Source organism: Chanos chanos, chromosome 1, assembly GCF_902362185.1.
Source record: "Chanos chanos chromosome 1, fChaCha1.1, whole genome shotgun sequence".
Classification (NCBI taxonomy): domain Eukaryota; kingdom Metazoa; phylum Chordata; class Actinopteri; order Gonorynchiformes; family Chanidae; genus Chanos; species Chanos chanos.
This window is the reverse complement of record NC_044495.1, coordinates 18,667,318-18,695,302: the sequence shown is the minus strand read 5'-3', so window position 1 is coordinate 18,695,302 and position 27,985 is coordinate 18,667,318. Positions and strand designations below refer to the sequence as shown.

The following is a 27,985-nucleotide window of genomic DNA, read 5'->3' as shown; positions in this document are numbered from 1 at the left end:
TAGGAACATTTGTAGTCCCTCATAGCACCTCACAGTCTGGGAGTGTTTTGACAGGCTGTCATGCTGAGGTGGGATGAGTGTTCTACCCTGAGGTGGGAGTCTTTGTGACCATACATGGTCTTGTGCAGGAGCTTGAGATGCTTTCATCCAATGTGAATGTGCTTGAGTTACTCACAGCAAGCTCTCAAACAGAATATTGGAATATTCATCAGTGAGGAACTCATGCCAGTTAGACCCCCTGTCACTGTTGTCACGGAAATGAAGGCCCAGTCATTCTATTCTCAGAAGAAGCTTGTCTGAAAGAGACCAAATGCTCTCCTTATGTTTCATGGCTGTCTTCTGTTCTGCTTTGTCTGGTGGTCTGATGCTAATTTCCTCGTGCCACAATTGGGAGCCAGTTTCACATTCACTTTGTTGAATAAGGCAAGAGACATGGAATCAGCAGAGAGTAACTGAACATGTGGAATTTAAATGGGCATAGATAAAGCTGATCTTAATTTTCAAAGAGCTGAAGGAAATGCTCAGCGGTAAACATACTATGGTGCTTGGATTAACAAGTTTAGTGAAGTGCAATGTCAAAATAGCAGGAGGTTAATACAGTCTCTGGATGTATGCCATACAGATGCACAATTAGGTATTATGAAATGATGAACAGTATCTATGCATTTCCTTTAACTGAAATTTATCCAGAAATGGCATAAAGAACACTTTAGGCAGAAAGCTGACAAATTAAATCAGTGCAAACTCTGCTCTCTCCTCCTGACCCCTGAGTTGAAATTAGAGGGGGGGTGTGGGGGATAGTGTTGCTTTGATGGAGCCGTTATTACTGTTTCCTATCGCTCTAACCATGCTCCACATCCAGAGGTTGTTAAATATTTATAGGGTAAAACAAGCAAAAGCTTTCTGTCTTTCTCTACAGTAGTGGGCTAGCCTTGATCATTCCAAGAATGATGGGTTGCGGATTGTAATAATACTGTGAAAGCACACTTTAGTCATTAATTATACTTAATTAAGTGACACATCTCGCTAGTTCAAAGCCCACCCTCCTTGAGTGCTTTTCCTTGCCTTCCGTGATATGTTAAGATTTTAAAACATTCAAAAGAGCAGAGCTAACAGAGATAAAGTGGTCATTTTTCTACATCCTAGAAATGCATGCCTTGCTGAGTTGAAGTTAATCTCTGACAGTTCATGAGCTATGATGTGTCAGGTGAGAGAACTAGACCAGTTTCATCTGGATTTTCAACAGTCTGCTCTTTGTCAAAGACCACAGATTCATTCTACTTATGGAATGAAGATCTGTGGGTTTGCTGTGCACTGAAGACAGCAAACCCACAGATCTTTGCCCAATTTTAAATGAAGTTTCTCCAAAAAAAAAAAAAGAGAGGGAGAGAGAAGAGTCATTAGAGAAGGAAATGAAAGTGATGCATCAAGGGCTCAGTTTGCCCCTTATTATTTCTGAAAGTTATAACTGTAAAACTGTAATATGGAGGACATTTCCACTGGGGCATAGTAGCCCTATTTTCACAAATACCTTTAAATGTGAAACTAAGACATAAAACTCAAGTGCTTTCATCACTGCTAAGACCTACAAACCTTCCTGAGTTGTATTCAAACATGTGCGTGTTAAAAATACACAAGAGTTTTGGAACCAGACTCAAACATTTTTATGAATAAATCACGAAGCATCGACTCCTTGTACTGATATTTAGACTGATACTTAGGCAAGCAGTTGAGGTAATGCAGGAGAGCTGTAGTGCATCTCTAACCCCTGGGTAAATTGACGTGACTTTCTCCGGTTGGCTGGTGCCTTAGGAAAGTATCCTGCTGCCCACATGCATGTGGCACAGGTTCTAATTTGAGGAATTAATCATTCCCTCTGTGGCTGTGAGACTCTGAAGTGTGTGACCTCTAAAAGGAGCCGATCCTAGTTTCAGCCTACACAGCAACATCATTTGTGATGCTCATTATAAAAAACAAAAAAAACAAAACTGCAGATAGTATTGCACTGCAACTCATTAGTATTGTATGTACTGAAAGATCTCTCATCATCATATATTTAAAAGGGTGGTTTACATATTGAATCTATGAAGTGAGAAATTTATCAGGTATCATTTGATTTCATCAACATGAAGTTACAAAACAGAGCTGAAGATCCACAGAAGGAAGCCCACCTATTCTTTCCTGTTGCTGTACTCAGTTGGAATTATGAGGTAACAGACTGAAGGAACATGTAATTAGTTATATGAAGAACAAAACAAAAAAAAGTTTAAGGAAAGTAGCCTAGTAATCAGGTAATCCCGGGTCTGATTCATAGGCATTGCAAGAACAGCTTATTATGTAATGGAAGGCAGGTGGTTTTGGTTCTCCACTTAAAGTTTCCCTCACATGTCAGTGTGACCTTGAACAAGGCAATAGTGGTGTATTACCTTTGAGACTGGAAAATATGTAAATCACCCTGGAGTAGACAGTAGGATAAATGAAGAACTGTGAACTATGAATAGATGTATCCAAAATCTGTCTTCCAACTGTCTTCCAAACATTTTCTGAGATTCATTCAAGGTTAGTTATCAATAGAGATTGAGTGAATGTAAAATATTAACTATGTCGTCTTGTCATGGGACAAATTTAGCTGCAGTCTGCTAAGCTTTTACGTTACAAGTTAGCTAAGAATCACAAATGGTCGCTCTCCCTCTTGAGGGTGGCGGATTCTGATCCCAGGTGGTGCACTGGATGAACTCGTAGACGATTGTCAGCAGAATACTAATCGCTGCCTTGTAATCAATTCTCTGCAGTATGTCTGTGCCAGTTATTTGGTACAAATGTGATTTATTACAGAAGGAGCACTTTGTGACTGGCCTGAATTATTGGAGTGAAGACAGACCTTTTAATGTATGACAGAATAAGTGTTAGATGAAAAGTGATCTAATGCATTCGCTGTGGATGAACCAATCAATATGTCAAATGAACCCCTGCTACCCTAACTACCCTGCTTATATGAAACTCTTAGCTGGAGTGCCTTTTTCATTTGCAAGGGAAAAATGATTACAGAGGTGTCATTAGAGCTTTACCATACAGGCAATGATAGGCACAATGATAAAAACACAGGCCATTATAGAGGAGGGGAGTACGATTAGAGAAATGGTAAGAAATTAAAATTATAAACAGGCATGGAAACTCTTCACTGAAGGGTTCAGATGTAGTGTAGCCTGGGGTAGCTTTCAAATTAGCATTATGGGAAATATTGTTCTCTGTAGCTGATTATGCGGAATGTCAGGAATCCTGCCTGTTCTCACTGCATGAATTGACATTTTAAGTCATGTTTGATTAACATGCGTGTCTTCACCGGAGTCAACATTTCAAGAAAAAGTTCCTACAAAACTGTTTGTGTTTTTCAACAGAATCAGCTTTCAAAAATTAAACCAGTGGCATTTCTTCAAACGTAATGAAACTATACAGTTTTTTGCACATGATTAGACTTGAAATCTTAGAAACTAGTTATGCAGTAGTCATTATACAAAATGCTCGATAACTGCTCGATGACCAAATTTCTTCCCTTCTTCTCTGAATATTCTAGTCCTCCAACCAGATATAGCACAAGAGACAGAAGAAATGTCAATTGTTTAATGCTGTCACTAGTTCATTACATAAATGCAGCCCATTGTTTCTAAACAAAGTATAATTAATGCTAGGTGAAAACTCCCACAATATTTGGCTTGCACTAAGACAAATATATGACATACAAAATGTAAAGATATGTGTGTGTGTGTGTGTGTGTGTGTGTGTGTGTGTGTTATGTAATTTACAACATGTATATAACTGAATATGTATGAGGAAGATTTGGAGGAGGGAATTCTCTAAAATATCTACCATGTTGCTTTGAACTGAGGGAGAAAACAAGTGTCCAACCATATGTTGCAGAACACCAACCTATACACTGTTAATATGCCTTGCCACCCACAGACAATGTCACGAAGATGGTAGAATCATAGACAACACATATTCCACTGTATGTTTCAATGCTTAAACTCTAAATCTGGGCTTAATACTCAAAGACCCAAAAGAAAACTGTATTAATGCACAAAGCCAAATCCTGTCCTGATAGGACTACTTTATCTGGTGGAGAGATGAATGCACAAACTCGGGAGCATTCCATCTCTGTCTACAGAAGATAAAAACAAAGAATAAGAATTGAAGAGAGAGAGAGAGAGAGAGAGAGAGAGAGAGTGTTGGGTGAATCTGCCATGTAGCCTCTACCAATTGAATATTTTTTATCAAAGCGGTACCAACAAGAACACAATGCCACCGCACACTCGAAAAGAGTAAGAGAGAGAATCTCAATTCAGGATATGAATCCACTGGAACAATGCTAGCTTGTAGAGTCAGTCTCCAACAAGCTGATAAATAATCCCTCTCAACAAAGGCAACTAAAATCCCAGATGCTCCACAACATTGGGAAGCACAAAGACGGGTGGAAAAATGGGGACATGTAGTGAATAATTTTTACATTTTGAGAAGGAAAACTGCGGGGATAAGAGACTATTTAACCACTCCCCTACTCAAAAAAGCATGAATGATGGACTTGCCTGGTTTGTTTGATGTCTCTCTAATTTACTATGATGTTGCAAATCCTTAAAATAGGTTACTTAAGAGAAGCACACGAGCACCAGTGTGCAACTCTCAGGAGCGAAAGAGTAAGTGGGGAGTGGGGGGGGGCACAGGGTAGAGTTGTGGAAGGGTGGTAGAGAGAGTGAAAGAGGGGCAGAGAGAAAGAGGAAAATTACAGAAAGTAAAAGAGATCTGCTTGAGTGTCATCCAAGCTCAGGATTCTCTGTGGACCTTGCACGGTGCAGTGGTGCATGGAGTTATTCCGTTTCTGCTCTTCCAGTTTCAGCCACCTCCAGATGTCCAATTACTCCTCCAGCACAGCACTGCTTTTTACACAATTTCTCTACCTCTCTCTCGTCCTCCTCTAAAATGAGGAGATAAAAAGTGCAATCAGATCGTCCTGGTCTATGATAAATGTGACACGAGGGCATAAATCTGCCCTCCCAAATCGTTATTATTGCATGTTTTATGCCTCCTTGATGGGGATGAGATTGCTACATCTTCTTTGACTCCACTCTGAAATTATAAACACTCTCTGACAAAATGCTGAGTCAAGGGAGGAGATGGTGTAACGTGTGCGACAGATAATGAGAAAGAGGAATCAGATTTAACTTCAGTCCAACACACAGAGTATTAAAAGGAAAATAATCTGATACTGGCTTGAAACACATCTATCAAGAATGAATATCATATAACAGGGATGTGTTCATAACAGGGATGCAGTCCAGTCAATTATCCAGTCAAATGTAAGTATGCATGTATCTCACAGGTATTTTGCAGAAGGCCACATATATGAAAATAAACTGAAACATACATGAAAATAAACTGAAACAAACAAGTATCCTGTGATTAACCTGAGTTTAACTGACCTAATCTATTTTCTGATGTATAAACAAACAATTTCCCCTCAACACAACCATATTCATATTGTCATGTAAGACAATATGAATATAAAGAGACCCTTCGTGTGTTTTGGGGCAACATATATTAGTTCACGTTCACAAAGTAATGCATTCTTACACTTAGACCAAAGTATATGTTAAATGATTTTTACCAAATGATCCTTTTGGAAGTGTGGGAAGCCCCTTTATCTCTTCTTGCTTTTCAGCTTTGTTCATAGTAAGAAACATTCTTGTTTGAGCATTTTCTGGGATCTGAGATGCTGAGAAGTGATCTGTACCTGATGGCAGATCTCATGCACCACCACCATGGTGAGCTCCATCTGGTAGGAAGAGGAGGAGACCTCTGGGTCTAGGAGGATCTTCTGTTCCACAAAAACACTCAGGCCCCAGTTTTCCATGGCTGCATATGGGTGTTTTGGCACAGCTAGGAGATCTGCACACATTAACAATGGCCAGAGGTCAAAGAATAGGTGACGGAGTATCAGAATAAAGAATCAGAAATGCAACATTTACATTTTTCTTCATCGGCTTAACAATGGGACCAGCATTGTATCAGGACTGTGGGGTAGTGTTTTATTCATGAAAACAGAAATAAACAGGAATATTTTTCCCAGAGAATAATGAAATATGAGTATGTATACTGTAGAATTTCAATAATTCTTCATAAAACTGTCATTATTCACAATCATTACTTAAAATCAGACCTTTTACATTCACTCACATAAATGGAATTCTGACACTGGTTGCTTTGTTACTGTTTGTATGTTAGACCATACTCATAACAAGCTAGTAAAATTATTTTTAATTGTATGGAAACCCCCCCAATCACTCATGAATTTAAAATCATTTTAGAAGATTCATGCATCAAGAAGTAGAGCAGTTTGTAAATCGCTTTTTTGTGAGCACACATCTCAAAGATTAATCTCCTGGTTTTAGAGTCCTGCTGTGCCAAATTCAGCCTGTAGAATCCTACACCCAAATTCCTTATCTCCTCTTAAGAGTACACAAAGAATTCTTTCAACCCAACATATACACCTGCCATGCAGTGTCGTAGTACGATTAAGACGGGTTGTAAAAAGGAGAAATGAGCGCCACTTTCTTTGTACATTCCTTGAGATATCACAGCTAATTTACGAGAAGGGGTCACGGCTTCATGTGTCATGACAGAGTGGGACATGGAGACCCTGTGCCTGATGTGGCTACGGGGCTGTGACAGATGAGAGAGTGACATCATACAGTATGTCAGAGGCAGCCTTTTCAAAGCAGCAGGCAAGCCATGCCAGAGACAGTGGCAAGTTTGAAAAAATACAAGGAGGAAAGCAAAGTTTTCACATATTCAGACACAAGTTGAACTTTTAACCTATTTTATCAATGTAGAGTGTTATATTTTTGGGAGAGTCAGGAAGTCAGCTGTGTTTAGAGGGAAAAGGGAAAAACACCACGAAATGTTGAGATCATTTGTTCTATTAAATTAGTGTTTGTAAATTAGCTCCACTGAACAAATCAGAATCGAACGGTGAAGATTTAATTGGCCATAGTAATTGTGATTTATGAGTGAAGGACTTGATGTTCAAGCTAATTATGTTTTTGTGTGAGTTCACAATGTAATCGAGAGCCTGAGGTTACTATAAAGGGTAAAAAAAAAAAAGTGATAAGCTTTGTAAAACCTTACACAAAATGAAGGTAATTTCAGTGCTAAACACATTAGTTTGTTGTTTGTTTGTTTGTTTGTTTGTTTTGAGCTGTGATTTGTTGCTGCTTTTAGTATGCATGGCACCACTAATGGGGTATCAGCATGACGCAAAGTTAAAGGAAGTACACTGTGCTTTGTCTATACACCAGTATCTCTTTAAAGTCACTCCCTCCTCGTCAGAAAAGGCCGGCAGGAAAGGTGAAATTCAGTGGGTGGAATGGAGATGAGGGAGAGGTAAGGGGATCAGAGTATAGTCAGGCAATAGTGGGAGAGCTAGCCTTGAGAACAGCGGGGAAAAGATCAAAACAAACAAACAGCTTGTGTTTTCAAAGGGGAAAGCCTCACTAAACCAATTATTAAACACACACAGACACACACACACACACAGACACACACACAAGCACAAATGAGTGTGCACGCACGCGCATGCACAGCAGCGAGGGTGTGAGGCTTGCTACGGTTTATTTTTGGATGGGTGGATTTGGAACCCACCTCCGTGTGATTGTTTATGGAACAAGCAGTCTTGGGGCAGCGTGAGGAAGTGCCACTTTGGAGAAGCAGGAAAAGAGACCAAACCTTTGTTCTCGGTGTGGTCTTGACAAAAGCAAACTAAAAGATGAAAATATATCAGCTATTATCGCAAGGCCTTTGAAAATTTGACCCCCACCCATTTGTTGAGTTTGAGATCAATAACATTTGGCCATGATAGCAACAGCAGTCCAGGGTGACTATAAAACATCTTAGAAAAGCCCGCTGACAAACATTAGCATTATCTTACTGACTCAGCTTGAGAGATGTGTTGTTTGCTGCTCTGGCACATAAGGGTCAGAACAGAAATCTGCTCTGTTCAAAATCTATTAACTGGGCCGCCATCGAATCAATATTAATAGCACCAGGCACGTTATTTGCCAGGCGGTCCCTTTGTGACTGAATTAAAGATGGGTGTGAGATAGGTTGAGTGCCTTCAGGCGTTAAATGCTAACACATTCTTCATTTTCTTTCAAAATTAACAGTATCCATTTCTGTGAAAAACTAATATGGCTATAGAACAATGAGAATTGATTTCAGGATCTAAAAAACGAGTAACTGTATCAATGCAAAAATGGCTGTGGAATTGCTGCCCTGCTCTATAACAATGACCCGTCATTCCACCAAAACTCCATTTCGTATCAACCCATCAGTGATATTCACTACAGTGTAATCTAAACCCTTATCTTCATGCGGAGGGAATTAACTGAGTAAAAATTAAAAACAGATATTCAATAATCCCTCGTGCAACACATGTTTGAAATGTGCCCCTCACGTGAGAAACTAGAGCAAACTGCCTCCCCCTGGGAAAACTCATACTCATTAATAATACCTTTATTAGCTGCTCCTGAGACCTGTGCTATTGTGACAAGACTGTAATTACATTGCGTTTGTCTCAGAGGGACCTCCACCGTAAGAGAAATGAGCTCACCCTGCACACCGAGCCCAGTCTAATTGTGTTTCTTCATTAGATTACTGTACTTAATGACCACTGAGAGTTCTCTGTTTGAAGTAGAGAGAGACTGTTTTCATTATTAGGGTATCCATATATTTACTGGTGCAACTACGTTAGCCATGTGGATGGCTATTTATTATCAGCGTGATTCCCAACACTAACGGTTGTCTTGTGCATAAGAGTTAAAAATGAGTAATATTGAAGGTAAACGGGTGAAGATTGTCCCAGGGAAAGGGATGAGTTTATCTTGCTAAGTCGCCAATCACTAAATAAATGAATATTATTTAACATGACAAATAGCACTGACAGTTAAAAAATGAAATAAAAATGTTTGTAAGAGTTCGTATCGGTTATGGAGTCCAAAGGATGCCTGCTTAAAAAATAATAATATTATTAATAATTCTGTGTATAAATGACAGACAAATGGTACAAATGCAACACAATCACACCCAGAGCAGCCTCTCATGGGTGTCAATTTATTAGTGCTTCACAGGATATAAGCATGGCATGGCTAATGCTCATTGAGGTGTTGTGAGGGGGTATGAATAGGTCCTAATGGCAGCAGGATATGCAGATTGAGACGGAGTGGGCCACACTCCAGATTCAGGGTTTAGCAGGGCCTGCCCAATTAGCTACGTCCCCACAGTGCTGATGATGGTAGGAGCAGCGACTGAGGCAGAGCAGGTGTTGGCTTTCACACCCTCCACCTTTCCGTCATGCTCACTTTTCTCCTGCCCTTCCTGGTCTCCTTCTCATTTTTTCAACAGCTTTTAGCCTTTTAGCCTCCCGTTCTCTCTCTCTCTCTCTCTCTCTCTCTCTCTTTCTCTCTCTCTCTTTCTCCCACTCCCCTCTGTGAATTCTCTTGGCAGTGCATCTCAGACACAAAGCCAAATTTAAATATCTAAAAGAAGGTTATCACACCTTGATATCACACATTACTGACTCATTGGAGAGGTACATAGTTAGGTCATATGAGACATGTTCTGTAGCAGAGCACTAAATGCACATTTGCTTTTTATCTGCAAGAATTCGATCCTGCAGAATAACGGTTTAAGCAAAGCCCAGAAATTCAGTTTAGAATGTCAGATAATGGGACAGCCTAGGTCTCCTCTGCAAGAGAAAGGTAGAGAGGTCGCTTAAAGAGGAGTAAGCATTTCAATCCATGTAGCACCATCAAACCCCGAGGAGTGTTCCAAACCTTTATTTTCCTATGGCATGGATGAATCCAGTGACAAAGCAAAGTTTTTTTAGAGTGAGCCCTGCAAGTCAGGACTTATCCCTGCCCCTTAGGCTTGCTTTCAACCACAGTCCATCGGGCTAACAGCTTGTCCACACATGTGAGATCTAGCATAGGAAGTTGGGCAGAAAAGAACAGGGTCACGGTCTCAACAGAGTTCCTGCCATCCTCTGTCGACTGCTGTGCCTGAGGACAGCCCTTCCAGAGGAGAATAAAGCAGATGGTCTGTGTGTATTGACCCAACTGTGTGCACTAGACAACAGGCTGAAATACAGCAGCCACTGAACGTCACGAGTTTGATCTTGGTTGGGGACTGACTGTGTCACACGATTTAGACATGAGGGATAAAACTGCGCTCAGTCTCTACCTCTCTTTTACTTTTAAATGCATGTACGCATGCAGGTACACACACATACATGTGCGCGCGCACACACACACACACACACACACACACACTTAAACGGATCAAGACACACACTGCGCATGTTTTTCAAACCTCGTTACTTGCAGAGAATCGCTGAGTGCATGACATTAAACACAAATGTTGTATCAATTACATGTGCATCATTCATAAGGAGTACTAAGTTATTTCATAATTCAGGCCTTATCTGAGGCAGAAGGGTTTCGATTCTGCTCCAGGGTTTGCTGTAGCTTACAGTAGTACACTCTGAAGGAAGTACAATCATACCTATTCTATGAACCTTATCCTGCTCATTTAGCCTGTCCACAAATCACAGCAGAACCAATGTAGGTATAATGGAGAGCCTGGGGACCTTTAGGAACTCTTTAGTGAGCATGCAATAAAAGTGAGAAGTGGTCAAATATTGCCCAGTGCTACAAATCAGCTCTGCATTTGGACAATAATGGAAGCGGCCAAATGCCATTTCTTTCCAGTGAAGGGAGTTTATAGAGCATGACACACAGGGAATATTATTACAAAACATATCAGGCAGCAGAACACAAAGCCACGAAACACTCCAATAATTTTCTCATCTTCATTTCCACTTTCTCTTTATCAGTAATTGGAAACTGGAAAGGAGAAAGGCTTTTGACTTTTATCCCTTTTGTGAAATTCAGTTCGACACTGCAAATGGAAACAGCATGTGTAAGCACCTCTGGAGATGTCCAAAGCTATGTTAAAAGTGCACTGAATGGCTAAAGATGTAAATGGCAGTAAAATGATTCCCTTTCTTGGCTATAAACTGTATGAAGACTAAGCCAAAGAAACACCAATACACCCGTAATTCAATTCATACAGGAATTTTTGTAGTTTTTCAGTGTAGTTGCATATTATTGACTGACGACTACAACAATTCACATAGACAAAGGAAGAAGGTCTTTAATGATCTTAATATGGTGGTAATTAAAAACAGTAATCTGATCTCATTCACTGTTTTTATCCACTTACAGTCACTCTATTTTGTCATTAACAGAATAAAACAGAGTAAAATCAAATATAATGTGTTTAATATTGTAGTGCGTGGCAGAGACTCTCTCACTTATTCACAAAACCTGCTCTGATAGCTCATTCAATGAAAAAAAAATGACAAACCGTCGAAGTCCCTGTGCTAGGGAATGCACCTTTCTGTTCTTGAAGAAGCTGTAACTAAAATTTTGCCGTCCAAAAAGGTAATTCATATCCATCTCATTTGTCTTTATGATACATAAGAACAGACTCAGAGTAGCACTACTGTTAACTCAAAAGTTCTGCATCAGTCAGGTCACATATTTCTTTTGTTCATAAAAAATGTGCTGGAAAAACAATACATTATTTATATGCATTGGCTCCTCCATATTTCCTTCAGTCTCACAAAAACTATGCACACAGTTCTCTGTCTTGTACCTGGAAACAATGTGAGCTAAACCTCAAGATAAGGACAGAGAGCAAAAATGAATGCATTGAGGAGGAAGTTAATTATGAGAGAGTAGGATGGTGGATATTGATTAGTCTATAGCTACAGTGTTCTGCCTGAGGGGGTGAATCACTATACCCTTTGCAATTATTTCAAGTCTCACAGAGAATTTCTGATTTTCATTTTCAGGGATAAATTCTGTTTTGCTTTCTTTTGGACTGTTTTGTCCACTGAAAAGGTAAGATTTTGTTTTTGAACACTCTCCTGTCCTGATCAACCTGCTCTCATTTGATTAGCACTCTGTGGGAAACAGGCTGCATGCTACACACAGCTCAGTGTGTCTCTGCCACTGCTTTTGAGCTAAATGTCACAGACCTTCTGCCTAACTGATGCTTTAAGCACCTTAAATCCATCTATTAAATATTCAGACCAGTCACGTAGTCAGATAAGGGCCCTATTAGCAGTACAACATATTTTCAAATCAGTGTGTCTCTTGCAGTTACTCCTTAGATAGAGGAATTAGACTGTGTCTAATGTTGTACTGCGTGGCAGACACTCTCTCATTGATCCACTAAACCTCCTCTGAATGTTCATTCAATCCTCACTGCAACTCCCAGTGTTTTTGCCCATTGTGTTCTGCAATAGGCATTCTCAAAGAAGTAATTAAAAGTAAGCTGCACAGCGGGTTAAAATTAATCATCTTAGGGACTTGGTGAGTACACTGTCTGGCACAGAATTCCCTCCTCTGATCTGTCTACAATGCTGCTACGAAGTCACACAATCAAACAGAGAGTGAGGGAGTGAGAGAGAGAGAGAGGGAGAGAGAGAGAGGGAGAGAGAGAGGCTTGATTAGTGGAACATCCTCAAAAGGTCAGACTATTTTTAGGAGAAACACAAGAGCTTCCCATAACTTGCTCAGCCATTAAGCGCAACCATTTACAATAAGAGGGAGATGTCTCATGCCCCTCAAAGGAGGGGAATGTCTCTATTTAAATTATAAAGTAACACCCAGCTTCCAAATGAAACCAGGTTTTTGATGAAAGCAACACGCACCGTATCATTCACTTGAAATGAGAACCTTAGTGTTACTCCCTTTTTGAAACGGCAAAATTGGAAATAACTCACCTGCAAAGACAAACAAGAGATGAGAGAGTCTGGGGGTAGAGGTTCACAAGCTCCCTATCTTTAAAATGTCTCTAACAGAATAGGAGAACGTGATATCTTCATTTTGCTCTATGTTTCCAGTGACAGCACAAATCCATTACGTTGGAACATTTCAAGTCTCTTCGACCTCACGTGCGGTTCTGATATCACACAGAGAGATATATTTCTTAGGTGTAATAAAAAATGTGCCACACACCCATCCACACACTCACATGCCCATGTAGACACAGACACACACTCACTTACCCACACAGACACAGACACAGACACACACTCACTATCTCTCTCTCTCTCTCTCTCTCTCGCTCTCTCTCTCTCTCTCTCTCTTTAAGTGACTGTGGAAAGAGACCCCCTCCTCCTCTCCTTTCCCAGTGTACTCTCACTTTCCTTTGAGTGTTTGATCATGAACTTTAACTGTCACAGTGTCTTGTCAAAAAAGATAAATTTTCTTTCCCTCTGTTTAAGCTCAGTAGCACACTAATCCAGCAATATCATTTTAAGTCAGTTGTTTTTCTGTTCCATTTAAAGAGAGAACATGTGAATGTGTGTGCAAGGTTTCTTTTTTTTTTTTTTTTTTTTACACAAGGAGGAATTGTTCCTGTAATTTTGTCAGGGAGTAGGACAGGCCCTTTATTTCCCAACCTAAACGACTGTGAGACATAAGAAGTCTTGAATATGATTACATTTCCCCAAAGACCGGATTGCCTTGTCAGATTGAGAACAAACCAAAAATAGATGAGGGCCATCCACTCATCTCTGTGTTGATATTGTTCATAAGACCTATGTCTGTCTGTGGACAATCCATACTGGAATAGGTGCTCCCTCCACACAGGGCACAGGGCTGGTGACTGAGGGTTTATGATGTCAATATGATACACCTTGCAGACCAAAATACATTCATGCACTTTAACCTGCGGTTTCAAAATAAGGGAAAAACCTTAGCAAGCAAACTGTGAACTTGAAATCTGAACATGGTGGGAGGAATTCGACAATGTTCTGAAGAGTGATGGTTAAGTTTCCATTTCATAGCTTACTGCCAATATTACCTTGGCTGAGACACTTAATTCCAAGATCACTATAGAAGCTTAAATCTTCATAGACACAAACTCTATACATGTTTCTTTGGAAAGGAAGTGTGAATGCAAGTGTTAAAGGACAGTTCCATCAATTTTTTTAACTTTGTCACCATCCTGCTTTCATTTTAAAATAGGTCTATGTATGATAGTCTGATGCATTCCTCCATTGGTTATGGCACTGAATGCCAAGACGGTAACAAAAGCAGTTTACAACGTCAAGATTTGCAAAATTATTCATCAGTCAGATCATTATGCATTCATTCAAGAGATAAAACATCAAAAAGGTATACATGGAGTGGCCACTTTAACAGACATGCCTGCATTATGGCTGGTGGCACTCTTCTTTTGTCCTAAGAAGACCCAGAATTTGTCCAAGCAGGAACTCAGTAATGTGTCAGAAGCACACCACAGGGATATTGGCTCACGCTGCCTTAAATATTTGCCACAGTTGTTGCAAATTGGCTTGTGTTTTAAGGAGCTTTTACATATCAGCCCACCGGTGATCCACTGAGCTAAGATTTGGTAACTGGGGAGGTTACTGTGGTAAACTGAATTATGGAACCTTAGAGGGAGCCATTATCCTGCTGAAAGAAATCATTAACAGATAAATGCATGACTGTTATGAAAAAGATGCACCCGAACTCAGCAGACTTACAAATGTCGCTCTGTTTGATTCAAAGGAGGAAAACTTCCCACAAAAACATGCTGCAACATATCTCACCACCTGCCAGCATTGCTGATGCCCTGTAGCATGGATCCATGAAGAAAGCATGCCTTTTTTGAATATCATCATCCTCCTAGCAGCATGAAACAGCAGGAATTTCAGATTCATCAGACCAGGTGATGTTTTTCAAATCCTCTAGTGTCTACTGTTTGTCTTTAAAAGCACTCTGGCAGTAGTGTGACTCTGCTGACAGTAATGGAACACTGTCAGGCCATTGTCCACCATATCCAATCTGTGACAAGGTTTCATGAGTTTTGTTTTGTGAAAGACTTTTTTTTTCAGGCACCACTGTAGCTCTCGGTTGTGGACTGACAGTAGACCACCTGTGACTCTTTACAGGATGTGTCAGCCTCTGTTGGTCTCTTTCATCATCAAAGTGTCTCTGATAACATGTGTACCGCTGACTAGAGGCTTTCTGGGTGATGGGCCACACTCTGCACACCTATGACACTCTCATGCATGCAAAGCCCAGCAGGGCTGCTGTTTCGGTTATGTTTGTGTTGGTGCAACTTAAAATGATTTCTCTCGTCCACCTCCCTTTGAATCATACAGAAAGATTCCCATGGTATCTGTCTATCAGCACTAAATCACAGCATGTGAACGAACAATGCTGTCACTGACTGAGCCATCCATTCTATGGAAAAGGGTGATGGACCTTATAAAGTGGCCATTAAACATATATTTTCAATTTATTCATTAAACAGTTATATTTACACATACCATTATGGCAGGACAATTAGGTACGTATGTCACCATAAATCTCTCAGACATTCACTGTAAATACTGCAACAATATTTTGGTAGCTTTCAGAGATGAATGAAAAGGTTTTTAACACTGATATCAAATCTTATGGTGTACCTTCTTACTTTGACTGGAAATGCAATAAATGGCATGATTCTGATGGATAAGGCTTCTTCAAATCTTGGTTTCATATATCATCATTTCTAGTCAGAGACAATCACATTACCATTATATTACCACTTTCTTTGATATTTTTTTCTGTATCATAAACCTATATTATTAAGGTAGGGAAGCGAATGCTAAAAGATTCACAGAAAAAATGTTGGACTGCTGCACTTGAACCTGAGGACGCAAGATGTATCTATTGCTCTATACTGTGTTATTGCACTGTGGTTTAAGACAGAAGTTCTCAAACTTCTTGGGGCCAGGGACCCCTTACAGGAGAGAAAGTTTTTCCGAGGATCCCCTCATAATCGTAACACAGATTATGCATATGCTTACTACCATTTGTACTCTTAGACACCATTGGAACTATTTGTATTCTAAAACTTTTCAATCTAAATACTTCAGACCTGTTTCATAGTGATAAACAGAAACACATTTCAATTTGAATCATGTTAATACCACTTGTATACTTTTAAACAGAGGGTCATTTTATTCAAATTGCATTTGGACCCAACTTGACAGCATTTAAACTTTTAAAGTAATTGATCTTAAAATCTTTCAGAAAATGAACAGTAGCAAGACTGGCTTAGTCAAAATAAACCCAGACATTTAAAATGACTAGTTTAAAGCTGACTTTCAGTAAGTGCTTCAACTTCAAAACAATGAACTTATTGCTCCTTATTCAAATCACTGGCAGAAAGCTCTGAACAAATCACAACAAAAGTTATCATAACAGTGTTACAGAACACATTATAGTAATTAAGCCTTTTGCTTCAGAACATTTTGATTGGAATATTTGCATTAGGATGATACATCACATTCTTATTTCTTATTATTACTCTTATCTGGACATAATATGCTTGTTTTATTGGCGCAAATGGTTCCCATCTGTAGATATGCATTTTAATGATACAGCTCAATTTTATAATTTATAGCAAATTATTTCATGGACCCCTGGCTATGGGTTGTGGATCCCCAGGGGTCCAGGAACCCCACTTTGGGAACCACTTGTTTGAGATATATAATGCTAGATGCTGGGTGGTGTTCAAATCTACTAAAAATTTACTTGTGTAATCTTTTATCTGGATCTGGTCTTCAGTCAGGCACAGTTACAGTTTGCTAATGAAAAATAAAATTTTGTCTCCTTTATTCTCCAGATTCATTATTTGACAGCACGTCTCAGAGGACCAGCAAGTAAAAAGCATTTTGAGCAAAACAGCATCAGAAAATCAAAAGTAACAATAATGGTTGAAAATTACAGTTTAAAAACATCTAAGAAGATGTTTTTTTGTTGTTGTTTTTTCATTTCCATGGATTTATTGCATGACTTGTAATGTTAATTAAGCACTTTTAGCATCACACTTATGTGTTACCTATTCCCAAACATATCACAGAAACTGTCCATATAGCTCTGTCCAGAAATTGTCCATAATTGTCACATAACATCTATGTAAGCATGGAACCTATAAGGGGAAAAAAAAGCCTTTTTCCTTATTGCATAGCTAAGAGCAAGCGGAAACAGGCTTTATTGCTTACCACATTTTTAATTATGTTCTTTTCTCAGGATATTGTGCTGCTTAATCTTTCCCTCGTATGGCTAATTCTCTAGGCCAGTTTGACTCTACTGTACTGTAATAACTTTGTCCTAGCTTTTTAAAACATGTTGTAATATAACCGCTCTAGGACTCCATGAGATGTCACTTTAATATTCTTTGGGCAGCTAAGTAAAGCTGAAAGACTGGAGAAGCCCACTGTCTTTGAGCCCATGTTAACCATTCACATTTAAAAGGCCCTACAACAGAAATCGGATACTGACTGGAGAAGCCCACTGTCTTTGAGCCCATGTTGACCATTCATATTTAAAAGGCCCTACAACATAAATCGGATACTGCACTGACCGCTACACGTAACGACATGTTGGTTCTATTCCATTTATATCATCACATGTTTTACAGCTTAAAGAGAAGTAATATGTGAAATAATATGTGGAAAAAAGCTAGTGTGATCAATAACTTCTACATTTGACAGTGTTTTCTTTCCTCTTTCTCCCTGCTTCATGTCCAATAGGCAATCAAGGCACTGCTTACTGTGTTCAGATGGTTGATGTTTAACATATTGACAAAGCTCTCTTATATGTTGTTAAGGAACCACTGTAAGCAATTTCAAACAAGGATGAATGGGTTATTGCCAAGTCTTTGTGTCTAATAGTCTATGCTTAACTGAGCCAATTTGGATAAACCTGGATTAGAAGGCACTCACCCTAGTCTGAGGAGTGCAAAGTGAGAACTGGGGAAAATATTGTTTTGTTTAATCATTCAACCAGGCTGCTGCATTAGCCACTAGCCCTGTGGAGATGAGTAAATTGAACCAGCACCCTTTCTCACTGAACGGGCAGAGTATTTGGAACAGCTTTGTTTACTGTTCACTTTACCCTTGATCAGTGAATCATCTAAACTTTAGGAATGCATTGCATATCATTACATTTAAATGCAGACTCAGCTCTGGGTGCCTCTACAGAGCTACAAACAAGTTTGTTTCATTCTCCCACTCCGTTTTAAATCCCCACTTTGGCCTATCGTGACTCCCATCATGCCATACTATGGAAGCACCTTAGGTCTGTAGCCGCCTAAAACGGAGCCAAACACATTTGGGACAATCCAGTGTAGTCAGCAGAGGATTTGTAGCACAACGGGATTTCAGTGTGGCTTTGCTCTCTGCATACTGATAAGTCTGAGGGGCCTTCGCTTGACGAGATGGCGGTCAGGCATGCCACCGAGAGAGCGGGAATGAAGTACTGAGTTATGCAGGCGTTGTATTTGGTTGAACAACGTGTAACACAAGCAATGGCCGGACACCAAGAATGCCACTCCCGAGAGCGTGTGTGCGACAGATGCATTCAGGCAGTGTATTCAGCCCAAATTATGGATATGCACAGAATAACGTATGTCAAAGGGATTTTGGTTTAAGCTTCCCGGAAATGACAGCTGAATCATATCTTTTACCTCTCCCTCCCCCACTCATTCCGCGGCACTATAAAGGACTTTGATGTGACTTTGATCTGAGCCAGTTCTGTTAATTGGCTAGGATGTGTTGCTGTAGGTGGCAGGTACCTGCAGGAACCCGCCCAACGCACACGCATTATTTCGGCTTCGTCCTTCCTTTCTTTGGGCGCCCTCATCAACTGTACAAATGATACAGTGAAAAGAGGAGGAGGGAGGAAGAGACTATTTAAATGTGGTTTTTAAATAATTACGCCTTATACCCTCCTTTTTTTCATCACAAAACAAAGTGCTTTAAAAAGGAGGTGGGAATTGTAAAATAAGCAGTGAGGATGTGAATTTCCGTTCTTGTTGTTCCCAACACTGTTGTGCTGTCATCCGTCCAGGTGACGCTGAAGGTGAATGAGCTGGAAAGGAAATACCTATTGAGGTGTGACAAAAAAAAAAAACACAGAGTAGCTTTTGAATGTGTCGCTTGTGTGAAGACAACCATCCCTCTGTCTCTATGTGACAAAGATGAGGTTTGACAAGTCATGAAAACAAACAGTTGTCCCTAAGTCAGATATTTAAGTGTGCAGAACTCGGAAAAGACAGTTTCAGCTGCTATACAGAGCTGTACAATGTGCTAACAAAAGATCAGACACCAACACATATGTCTGACGACACACCATGCTGTGCTGAGCACGATTTCCAGACAAATCCCAATTCTAAATATACAATTGCACACCGCAAGGCTCCAGTCGACTCTTTAGACTTGAGAACACAATGCTATGCCATATAAAGTAAGACACACAGTGGGATGAGTCCAGTGAAGGGGAAAAAAAATCAGGTCTTATGTGAAGTCAACCACAGTCAGGGGCATTCAGCTGTATGAGAACACAATGGCTGCCTCTCAGCATGGCAAAAGCCAGAGAAAAGCGAGAGAGCAAACGGTTACATCACTGAACACCTGTGTGTTGAGGCTTTATTTATCCTGGCTTTTTTCCTGAGTTCTGATCGCTGAACCCTTAAAACACAGAGGCACGTGGGATGCCAGGCGGAGCCTTGGGCGATGACAGAGGGAGAGAGAGAGAGAGAGAGAGAGAGAGAGAGAGCGTGAAATGGAGTGAACCAGTGGAAAGAAAAAAAATGAGCCACACAGGCATCAAAAGTCTCAGCACCAGTGAAAAATGCATTACATCTTTGATTGCACTTGAGGAGAGAAAACAGACACAGTTTGACGCTAAAAATGACCCAAGTGCCATTTCACTAAGGTTATTGTTTTCTCTCTCATCTCTCGCTCTGACTTTGACATGACACCGTCCCCTGCTAGAGTGAGAGCTGTTCAAAGTTACAGCCAAGAAAGTTGGTAGAGAGCAAAGTTCAAAGTGAGCAAAAACCCTGAAATATGTTTGGATTTTGCACCGTAATAAGATTACAATTAACATGTGTGCATTTGTGTACGTGTGTGTGTGTGTGTCTGTCTGTATAAGACAGATGGAGAAAGATCCAGGATTTGAGATCCATCTTAACAGTGTCCTATGCAGACAAGTCCTCAACGTTTGCCTAGCTTGTGAAACTGGATAAATGTAATCTGGATAATGTACTCACAGAGAAAAGCAATGTGATATTTGAGCATCACACTACAGTGGATGAATACAATTCTTATAATTGATTTTCAATAGAGACTCGTCAGTCATAAGCTAGATGAAGCAGATAACAGTGGAATTAGCAATGTAAAAAATATCAACCATAGCAGTACAGAATGCTAATCTGACGTAACAGGAAGAAAGCAAATCTATATGGACAGACTTCTTTAAGATACTGCTCACAGACAGAAAACACAATCTCCACTCATATTTAAAGTAATAGCAGTTTCTTAAATCTGGTAGTATACATATATAGAACTACTGTAAACACACTGGCTGATGACAAGAAATCCATTAAAACTTGTCTCTTGTAGTCAGTGATGCAGTACTCAATTCCTGAACCTGGATTCGAGTCCCAGTGTTTTCGAGTTGCAATTTTCGTGACTTGTACCTTGATTTGGACTTGCTTATTTATGACTTGAGACTTGGCTTGAACTTGAGCTTATTAGAATCAGACTTTGAGTCAGGCTTCAAAAATCTGAGTTTTGCATTCTCCAACATGTGTAAATAGGCTGTGTTTAAAGAACTGTTTCTTCATCATTTAATAACTCCTACTACTAAAGCCTCCTGTGACTCATAAAGTCTCCCTCCTTCTTTAACGTGTCTGAAATTAGTTTCCTGCTTTTAAGCACCCCCACAAGAGAGAATGTACAAATACACACACAAACACACACACACATGCACACACAACAGGAGAAAATGTGGGCTGACATCTATAGCTCCTTGTGTCCTGGAGAGAGAGAGACACACACAGACAGGGACAGAGAGAGATGGGGGATTAAAGGGAGAGAAACAGAACAAAAGAGAAAGAATAAGGGGTCAGAGAAAGAGACCTGGTCTGTCGTGCTCGGCGACTGACAGAGGCATTACAGTCGCAGAGCTGTCAGGAGGCAAGGGAGCAGAGAGCCAAGCTCCAGCGACCCACACAACCCAGACAACCTCAGCCTGAGCAGTTGACAGAGTGGGAATGAGAGCTCCATAAAGCCAGTGAAGTGCAGAGCAGTCAGAACTCTAGCCTGGCCTTCAACCCTGCGCATGTCATAATAACCCAGCTCGCTGTTACTCCAATATGATCAAAACAATATGTGCTACGTGACTACTGAGATCCGGGCACATCTGCAGGTTTAGAAACAACAGGTGAGCAATGGAGCAGTTGTCTGCACTTCTGCATTCATTCTGAGTTTGGTAATTATGTGCATGTCTGTGCATACATTTGACAGCGTTTCATTTTGTCACACAATTTCACATTGTGTCTCAAATCGGTTGTTTTGTTTTCACCTTGCTGATTGGTGTTGACAGCACTTTCATCAGCTGCTCGTAACCAAGCTGATCAGAGTGGGAAGTGAGAAGGTTTTGAGGGGGTTCCTGTGGTGCATCTGGTTATGACACTGACTGTCTAACAGCACAGAGGTTCATAGTACATCTGGGATTCATCTGGGATCATTAAGCATTCCACATTAATTGACTGTAGCTGGCAGTGCACAGAGGCACAACTGGCCGTGTTCCTTGGTCAGGTTAGTCAGTTCATCTTGCTTAGAGCTGGTCCCTGATGGTGAGTCAAGTCAGCGGCGCTCTCCTCTGACTGCATTGCATCACTCAGTGATACGAGACAGCTCATGATGTGTAGAGATTGTGTGTAATTGGGCATTCCAAATTGGGAGAAGAAAAAGCAGAAAAAGATTTCAAACAAGAGTCCAAGAAATCGGCTCCAGAGTGAGTGAGTCAGCAGCAATGTAACACATTTTTGGCTGTGTACTGATGAAATTCTGTTCAACACAACTGTTAACAGAAATCCTACCTGATATTTAAGTGCACACCGACATTAATTTACATCAGAGTACATGATGACAGTTGGCATAACCAAATGTCCACACACTGATATGGTTTGCGACATTTTTCTGTATGGAATGGCCAGCCTTTCCTGCCCTTACTCAATATGTCCCCTTCCGTCTGCATGTACAAGCTCAACAACGTGCATGGTTTATAGTCTTGATTTGGTATTTCCTCATCACTTCCCGGTTTTATTATTCCTCATTAAAATGCATTTTTTTGGGATTTGTTAGCTCAAGCAAGGTTTGGATATGTTCCTTGACCTACTTATCAATTTCCATATACTTCTGTTTCTCCATTTTTGATGTGCTGTAGATCTAAGGAAATCGCTGTTTCTGTGTGTCATCCCTGCAGCGTCGATTTCCCTAACAGAGTTGTGTAAAGTTATTACACTCTTTTTTTCACTGTTTTGCAGTAATTATTCAGAGAGCTGGTGGAGAATTGTTTTTTTTTCTTTTTAACACACGAGTAAGGTGTCCAGATCATTCCTCAGTTCATAAATGTTTTTGTCTTTAATTGACTGATTAAGTAATCTACGTTATTGATTTACATTGTTATTTTTGTGTTATCCAGGTGTCTGTGTGTCAACCCAAGCTCTTATGCTTTAAATGGGGCTCAGCTTGCATGGTCAACACACATAGACCATTATAGCCTTGTAACATATTTAGATAGCAAGAAGAACCACAGAGGTCCTGGTCACAGAATCACATAAGAAAACTGCATGCAAATATTCTCAGTGAGTGAAAAGGAAAGGAGAAATGTTTTCATATATCATATATGATCAGCTCTGAAATTACCACTGACTGGTCAAAATAAGGAAAATCTTAAAACATGTATTACAACTAAAAATGTTAATTTCTGAGAGACAGTATAAAGTACTTTACAGTCACTATAATTACACAAAGATACTCCATAAGATTTAACTGCAACAGTTAAACATTTATGATGTGTTTCAGTAGGGGGGAATTGAGCACAGTTGCTTATAATACCAGCTGCTGCTGGTTGATTCATGAAATTGTTTCACTAAAGCAGGCCAGGGACAAGGACGCTGAGTAGCATTCCATTCAGCAAGAACTGTGTCAACACTATTAATACAAAAGTGGTAATTATCTCAACTAAGAAGATTATGTCAAACCACATTGGGGGCTAAAAAAAACCTTGTGTCAACTTATACGGCAGAGGGGAGAAGAGGGTTCAGTCCGTTTGTGAGGTGTCATAATGTTGTAGACAATCATTATGATCTGAGAGAATGACTCATGACAGAGCTCCTGCCCAGAGCTAAGGGCCGAGATGAACCTCGCTATAGGAGTAAAATGGCTAATTACCTATGAAATCAAAGACCTGGAGGGAAAATGGCTTAGCACACCAACATGTTCACTGGCCTGCTCTGGCCTGAGGGGCAAAGGGTCAAATGTTTGTAGGAGAACGTGTCAGTGGAGAGGTTAATGGAAGGAGATTCATCTGTTCTAATGATGATCTTTATGTCTAGTGATGCTGCTGTGTCATATTAAAGCATGAATGATTAGTAGTCAGTGTATGTCTGTATGTAAGAGACACAGAGACGAAGAGAGAGAGAGAGAGAGAAACAGAGAGAGACAAAGAGAGAGAAAGAGACAGAGACAAAGAGAGAAATAAAGTGTGTCATCAACTCGAGTATTTTTACACGTGACTTTTTAAATATCATCTTTAAGTCTAAACAACTTGACAGTGTTCTCAATCAATGCCCCAATGAGACAGACTCATCAAAGCGTAGTTTCAACTAAAATTGTGTGCCACGAACTGTATTCAAAGAACTGTGAAAAAAAACATGACCATATAAAGTCTCTAACTGATTTTTGATTAATTTTCAATGAAGTAAGGCTTTAGCATACTCTAATAAGGCTTTATTCCAAAATTATTTCAGAGTCTGTTAGAAGAATTTTGATTGCTTTTGAAGGCAGTGGGGTCAATGGAAAAATCTCATCCTTCCAAGACCTTACATGGCTTTGATATAAAAAAAAACCCCTGAGAACTCTTATATGTAGAAGAGTTTTGTTGGAATTCATTTTGGTAATACTAGTGTGTAAAGTGCTCTATCCTTTAGTCCTGCTCTATCCTTTACTCCTTAAGTAGCTTGTTCTTAGACTGGCCAAGCAAGCTAAAGATTCATAGGATGTTTAATGACCAGTTCTGTAAAATATTATCTCTAACCTAATAGCACATAGTCATGGCATTTCTCCAATGGAGTGTCCCCTAGTACTGTTTGGTGTATAGTGCATTTCATGGCTCTTCATCTGTGAAGTCATTTATTAGGGATTAGGGGTCCATAATACACTCAAAGCAAATTCAACATGCTATGCATTATGGACAAAGGTATGGTTAATTAACCACTTGCTGATGTCTTTTATTAATCACGTAATATCAGCTAAGTGGTCAATTATTCATGGGCTGTTTGAGTCTGAATTATAGTGTGGGAAATTTCTGGGCGACTAGCTTTCGACGAATATCACACATAACTTCATTCTCCCCCAAGTTATCAACGTTAGATCTAAATCTAAAGCATTAAATGCTGGCCCACAGTATGACCCTCAGTTTCTATGTTTCTTCCTCTGAGAGAAGATTTTACTCTAAGCCTGATCTCCATACTGCACTGCCACTTACATTCAGTATATACAGATACAGACACAGATACAGGTCTGATTGATGATAATTCCGCTGTCAAACTGGGCCCACTGCCAACAATAAGCAACGCATCAAGTGGTCAACACCGTGGAATGACTGACGGCCAGTAGCCGCACGTAACGCTTCTTTAGAAGAGCAGCAATGAGTGCCTCCAGTCAGAGAGACTGCACGCCTGGTTTGTATTTTGCGTCTTGGACGCCGCTTTGGACAAAAGCACCTGCTGAATGAACAAATATAAACGAAAAATGAGTGACACTGGGAGCATGGAAGTGACATCACCAGGGGGGTGTGTCCTGTTACACATTAAGTCAGGTGCTGCCGGCAGATGTATGGCAGCTTTGTCACCACCCCTCTTCTTTTTTTAGCAGTGTATTATGGATTTTCCCTCAGTCAGTGGCATGGCATGCCAGTTGGATGCAGCCGGCCTGTCTGCTTGCTTTCCTCAGGCTCTTTGCAATTAAAAGCATAAATATGCTGTGAAGCCTCCTGGGCCTTACCCACCTCCCCCTCCTTCCCAGTACTCTTCAACATGAACGCACAACTTACCCCCTAGCATTCTCTCTCTCTCCCTCACTCTCTCTCTCTCTCTGTCTCACTCCCCATCACAGGTTTGGGATTGTTGCCAAAGGCCTTCCTCTGCTCTGCTCTACCCCCTATCCCTTGCTCCCTCTCTCCCCACTCCTCTGGTTCACCCTCTGGTAATCAGTAGGCTCCCAGGACACAGTTACATCACAGTGCAGCAGAGAGCAACAGATGAGGCCTGAATCTGTGCTGGGAATACCTGATTGATTCTGCCCATACAGACACACACGCTCGCGCGCACACACACACACACACACACACACACACTCACACTCACGCACAGAGCGATCAACAACCCCCTCCACAACCAAATATTCTGAGGCCAAACAAACACACATGAACGCCTGCACACCCACACACACACACACACACACACACACAAACTCAAATACACACACATACACGTACACATACACACACAAGAAAAAGAGTAACAACTGAGGAAACTTTGGAAAAGGGAAGGAGAGGAGAACTTTTTAGAAGGTCAGCTTCACAAGAAGGGAGAATTTCGCTTGGATTTCACTCACAACACTGTACATAGCATAGTGATGCTGTACTTTATATCTCAGTTGAGTTAGAACGACATCGAAGACAGACTCAGCTGACATTTGGTGTGCACAGACAAAATCAAACAGGCTTTAGAAATGACATGTGCTGATAGCTGCCAGTCAGCCCTGATGAATATGTTTTGACCTTTGTCTACCCATGTATTAAATGCGTAGCCTGTATAGGCAAAGAGCAGACGCAAAGCATTTGTTCTCATGGCTGTTTGGTATTTGTCTATATGACCTATATCTGAAAATCATAAGCTAAGCATGTCCGTGAATATACGCTTGATATCAAGCCATTTTTCTCACTCAAAAGTATTCCAAGATCATCTAAAGATGGGACTAAAAATACGAGATGTTTGACTTTAGAAGATAAATTTGCCCATAGAGACCAGTGGATGGTGAACAGTGGGTGTGCATAGAGTTAGACAGGTGATAACTCAAGCCACAGAATGCAGGAGGTGTGAATGAATGATAGAATCTTCATTTGTGTGTGTGTGTGTGTGTGTGTGTGTGTCTGTGTGTGCTTCCTCCTCTAAGGGGAGGAAAGCTGACATACCATATTTAGAGGAGAGTGGAAGGTAATGCAGCAATAGGACACTGTTTTCATTAACAAAGAGAGTGATAGAAACTGGTCAATTTCTCTTTCAGAAAATGGCCTCTGGTCTCAGTCAATTTTCATTCTAAATGGGAAACATGCAAGAACAGGAACAGATCTCGCCACTACATCACGGTAATGTTTCAGTCGGAGATTTTTTTTTACTGTCCAATAATCAGAATCTAAACACAAGCTCATTGTGCAATCTGGACATCAGATGCTTTTATTTATTTATTTATATATTCATCTATGTATTTTACAACCCATAATTACAGACATGTTTCCCCTATATACTAAACATGTACACTATTCTATGCTCATCTATTACAGTCCAGAATCAATGAAATTAGCAAAAGATTTGTTTGAAGTACTACTGTGAAAATAGTGAATAGTGAACTCTATAGATAATTTAATTACACGGCAATCTGAAAAAAGCTATTTAACTAACATGTTGCGACATGTCATGACATTATGTTGAAAATGCATAACAGACGTAATATATGAACGTGGCAGGTAGATAACCCATTCATAAAAACTGTGTATCCATTATGGCTCCTCTCCCTCCAATCATGGCCCACTGATTATGAATGTCACAAATGGCAACTGAGACGAGAATACGCAGAGAACTAAACCGCCACACAGAGCCGCCATGCAGCAGCAGGACAATCATGTTGCATTTAGTTTTTTTTCCACGAGTAAGACCAACAGAGCTTTCAGTCAGACCGTAAACACTTGAGCCCTAGGACAGTCCCACTGGACTCTCTCAAAAAACGACAGTCAGCTGAACACTCAGAATCTGTCTGATCACAGCGACAGGGGAATGCTTGTCATGGTGATGGCTGATGGAGTGTAGAACTTTACACACAGGCATCTCACTTCCTGACAATGGGTTTTGTAAGTTTCGTGTTCACTTGATTCCTAAAGCCGAGAGACAAGAAATTCGCCTTGTGCTAGATAGGCCAGGAGACTTGTTGGTGGCTTCATGGACGTTGTGTTCATTTGTCCCTGTGGGCAAGTCAAAGTGTGGAATTTCACCCAGCAGCCTGTCTCCTCTCCCTCTCTCGTCTTTGTCAATCCAATTATAGGATTACATCACGGATTATTGACCAGTTCTCTGGAGTGCATTTTGTTCAGATTAAATCCCTGTTACAAAATGCTCCACCATTGCTATTTGCTGCTGGTTGAACTCTCAAGATTTTCTTTAGTGGTGCCCAAACCCTTTCCCAGAGCACATCACCTTTATGTGCATGCGCAAGCAATCAAAGTAAAAACCGAGAACCACTGAAGAAAAGCGGTTCTTGCCAGCATGCTGTGTGCCACTGAAACGCCGCCCGTCAATTGACACAGACATACACCCCATGCAAGAACTCAGTGGCACAGTGTGCAAGACAGGCTTTGCAATTAAAAAGATGAATTTATTAATGAACGAGGTTCGCTGAAAAAGCAAACTCCACTCTCATTTCAGCCACAGAGTTATGGAATTGTAACAAAATGTC

General features: G+C 40.4%; 1 protein-coding gene across 1 annotated transcript in view; it reads right to left on the bottom strand.

Moving 5' to 3' along the window:
- LOC115821812 (thyrotropin-releasing hormone-degrading ectoenzyme-like) overlaps positions 1 to 27,985 on the bottom strand; it is an 85,322-nt gene that overhangs the window by 43,053 nt on the left and 14,284 nt on the right. The window contains exon 4 of the mRNA XM_030785601.1: positions 5,786 to 5,940. Within this exon, the coding sequence (XP_030641461.1) occupies positions 5,786 to 5,940 (155 nt within the window). The remainder of the gene's footprint in view (positions 1 to 5,785; positions 5,941 to 27,985) is intronic.